The sequence below is a fragment of the Onychostoma macrolepis genome, chromosome 21, assembly GCF_012432095.1.
Source record: "Onychostoma macrolepis isolate SWU-2019 chromosome 21, ASM1243209v1, whole genome shotgun sequence".
NCBI lineage: Eukaryota > Metazoa > Chordata > Actinopteri > Cypriniformes > Cyprinidae > Onychostoma > Onychostoma macrolepis.
This window is the reverse complement of record NC_081175.1, coordinates 30,467,580-30,471,418: the sequence shown is the minus strand read 5'-3', so window position 1 is coordinate 30,471,418 and position 3,839 is coordinate 30,467,580. Positions and strand designations below refer to the sequence as shown.

Below are 3,839 nucleotides of genomic sequence, written 5' to 3'. Positions count from 1 at the left end.
TTCCCCTCTTCTCGCGAGACTTGGTGTGACCCCCGTTTGCAAGACTCGCGTTTCCCCCGCAGAGGAGCGCGCTCGCTCGCGCCCCCGACGCCCCCCAAACACGCGCGCTTCCCGCGTCGCTCGCTCGCTCGTATTTGACGCTCGTCGGTCGGTTGGCGCGGAGCGACGATGTGGATCCAGATCCGCACGATCGACGGCAAAGAGACGCGGACGGTGGAGGATCTGTCGCGCCTCACGAAGATCGAGTCGCTGCGCGTCAAGATCCGCGACATCTTCAACGTGAAGCCGGAGCAGCAGAGGCTCTTCTACCGCGGGAAGCAGGTGAGATCCGCTTCCGATCCGCTTCTTGCTCTCGCAGCTGATCCGGATTCATCCAGAAAACTTCCTGCTCGGAGCCGCGCGCGATTCACTGGTGCGCGTCCATGACGCCTGCTCCCGCCCGCGCGAGCGCGCAGCGCTGACTGACAGCTGGATGTCACGCGCGTTCACGAGTGTTTGTCACACACATGTTCAGATGTAAACACGACCCAGGAGCACAAAACCAATCATAAGGGTCAATTTTTTGAAATTGAGATTCATACATCATCTGAAGGCTGAATAAATAGCTTTGCATTGATGTATGGTTTGTTATGATCGGACGATATTTGTCTGAGATACAACTATTTGAAAATCTGGAATCTGAGGGTGCAAAAAAAATCGAAATATTGAGAAAATCACCTTTAAAGTTGTTCAAATGAATTCTTAGCAATGCATATTACTAATCAAAAATTAAGTTTTGATATATTTACAGTAGGAAATTTACTAAATATCTTCATGGAACATGATCTTTACTTAACATCCTAATGATTTTTGGCATAAAAGAAAAAAGGATAATTTTGACCCATACAATGTATTGTTGGCTATTGCTACAAATATAGCTGTGCTGCTTATGACTGCTTTTGTGCTGCAGGCTCACATATATGTGTGTGACTTAACTAGTCTAACTAGTATAACTCATTATTCAGGGGTTAATGCTGGTTAAACGCTGGAAATCATTTGTGGACCCCTAAATATGACCATATTAAAATTGAAACGGCAGCCATACAGTTATATAATCTCTTGTATAAAAACCCAATACTGTGGAAAATTCATGTTATAAATATGCATAAAAATATTATTTAAAAAAATACTTAATTCCTATAAAGTTACATTAATACTCTGGGACTATTAAAAGTATTACTTATTTGTATATTGTATATATATTAGTGCTGGGCAACGATTAATCGCGATTAATCGCATCCAAAATAAAAGTTTTTGTGTACATAATATATGTGTGTATTGTGTGTATTTATTATGTATATATGAATACACACCCATGTATGTATATATTTAAGAAAAATGTGTTATGTTTATATATTAAATATATTTATATATCATATAAATTATATTAATAAATATATACATGTAAATACATGTAAATCTTTTCAAAACATATACTGTATGTGTGTGTCTTTATATACACATAATAAATATACACAGTACACACAGATATATTATATAAACAAAAACTTTTATTTCGGATGCGATTAATCGCGATTAATCGTTGCCCAGCACTAATATATATATATTATTGTTATTATCAGTTAGTTATTATTATTATGTACTAATTTTTATATTTTATTTACTTTGATTTATTTAATATATTTTTAGTGTACTTGTTATTATTTATTATCCTAATTATTTATTTATTTTAATCTAATTTAATCTATTTAACCTACTTTATTTTAATCTAATTTAGTCTGTTTAATTATGTATTTTAATCCAGTTTTTATCAGTTATTATTATTGTAACAATTTATTAATATTATTTAAATATTAATTCATTTTATTTCTGTTTTATTTTCTGTTCATTTACTTTTACATTTTTACACTGTTTATCTCTCAATGTTTCCACGGACCGCAACAGATATCCATTGATATCCAGGATTCTCATTATTCACGTCTGTTAATTAGTCGTTTGGCGGCTGCTGTAGTCCAGAGCAGTGTTTTTAACCAGATTTTGTGTTGTATATAACTCTTCCTGTATATTACTGTACTGTACCGTATCTTCATTATAGTTTAGTTTAATGAATCCACACGGATTTCATGAGTTCTCCATATTGACCTTTGGCTGTTTGATCATATTTTTTATTTAGCTGATGATTTTACCTGGAAACTTTGTGCTCAGATGCTTAAGTCTGATTACAAAACACCTTTCCGTAATCTTAGTACTTTTGCGAGAACAGATTTACTCACTTTACAGTTCCTTTTAGACTCTATTCAAAGATATTTGAAGCAAGGCAAGTTTATTTATTTAGCACATCTCAGACACAGTGCTAATTCAGCAAGGGCCCTATGATTTCCGCAATAATTAATACAATTATTAAAACTTTAAATAAAATAAAATAATTACAATGGAAAACAAAAAAACTGAATTCGGGAAAAAATAAAACAGATTTCATGGGGTCCTAAAAGTGTACTTTTTGTTAAACTTTTAATAAGTTGTTGTTAGATCGTATAAGTTTAATCTTTTCTATTAAATAGATTGCTAAAGTTTAATTTAACTATTAAAATGAATACAGAAAAATAACACTGAAAACAATTGAATTTGATTAAAAAAAATTGTTTGGAAAAAAAAAAAAAACTTGTTATAAACTTTTGTTAAGTTTAATCATTCAATTAAATAGATATGCTGTTTGATGGCTAACATTTTATTTAACCATTAAACGCAATCCATAAAAAAAAAAAAACAGTAATTTAAAATTGAATTTAGGAAAATTAAAACAATTTATTTAAAGTGCTTTATATATATATATATATATATATAATAAAAAACAAAAAAACAGTAATTGTACAAATATATTTTAAAAAGCAAAAAATAGTAAAACAGTAAAAAAAAAAAACTTAAAGTCTGTGTAAAATCAATGCTGAGAATTGTTTGTAAACACATTATAAATGTTAGAAATGCATTGCTGAAACATGTTACTATGTAGTACTTAATTGGAAACAGTTTTTCAGCATTTTCGTGATCAGGATTTTTTGGGCGGGGCTAAATCATGACTCGATGACGCAATCGAGCCACGCGCTCTAGTTATTAGCTGTGTTTGTCTTGAAGCAGCGCTGCAGACCGATCGGAGTGTGACATCAAAGTACCGCGAGAGCGATTCGAAAGCATCAGGAGCGTGTCTCTGTAGCTCTTACTGTACTTTGATGTCACACACCGATCGGTCTGCAGCGCTGCTTCAAGACGAACACAGCTAATAACTAGAGCGCATTAGCATCAGTGGTTCGCGGCTCAATCGCGAGTTACTGTCATTACCATTATTACAGCCTACAGTTTGCTAGATAGCTACACTGTAAAAAAAATTCCGTAAAATTTACGGTAAAAAACCGGCAGCTGTGGTTGCCAGAATTCTACCGTAAAATATACGGTAGCAACATTTTAGGTTTTACTGTTTTAACTTAAATTTACAGTTAAATACCGTAATTTCATTAACTGATATAATGTTAATATAGCAACCTATTGAAGTACTGAAATCTGTTTTGTAACTTTGTAATGCATTAATAACCACCAAATGCAGAAGGTGATGAGAAAGTCACATGATGAACCAAAGCCCATCACAAGCAGCTTTTAAATAATAACATATATAGAAGGTGCACCGTGTCATTCACACAAACACTAAACACCATCATGGTGAGACTCGTTAAACTGAAATAAACATTAATTTAACAACATTATATGTAACATACAACCCTAATAAAGATAACTGATGAGAAAAAAATTAAGAAGAAACCTAGTTATTTCAAAGAAAAAAAATCTAA

At 33.2% G+C, this 3,839-nt stretch overlaps 1 protein-coding gene across 1 annotated transcript in view; it reads left to right on the top strand.

Annotated features, from left to right (window-relative positions):
- The window catches only part of LOC131528321 (E3 ubiquitin-protein ligase UHRF2-like), a 51,674-nt gene continuing 47,835 nt past the window's right edge, over positions 1–3,839 (top strand). Inside the window, exon 1 of the mRNA XM_058757422.1 lies at positions 1–321. Coding sequence (XP_058613405.1) covers positions 169–321 — 153 coding nt within the window. The 5' untranslated portion in view covers positions 1–168. The remainder of the gene's footprint in view (positions 322–3,839) is intronic.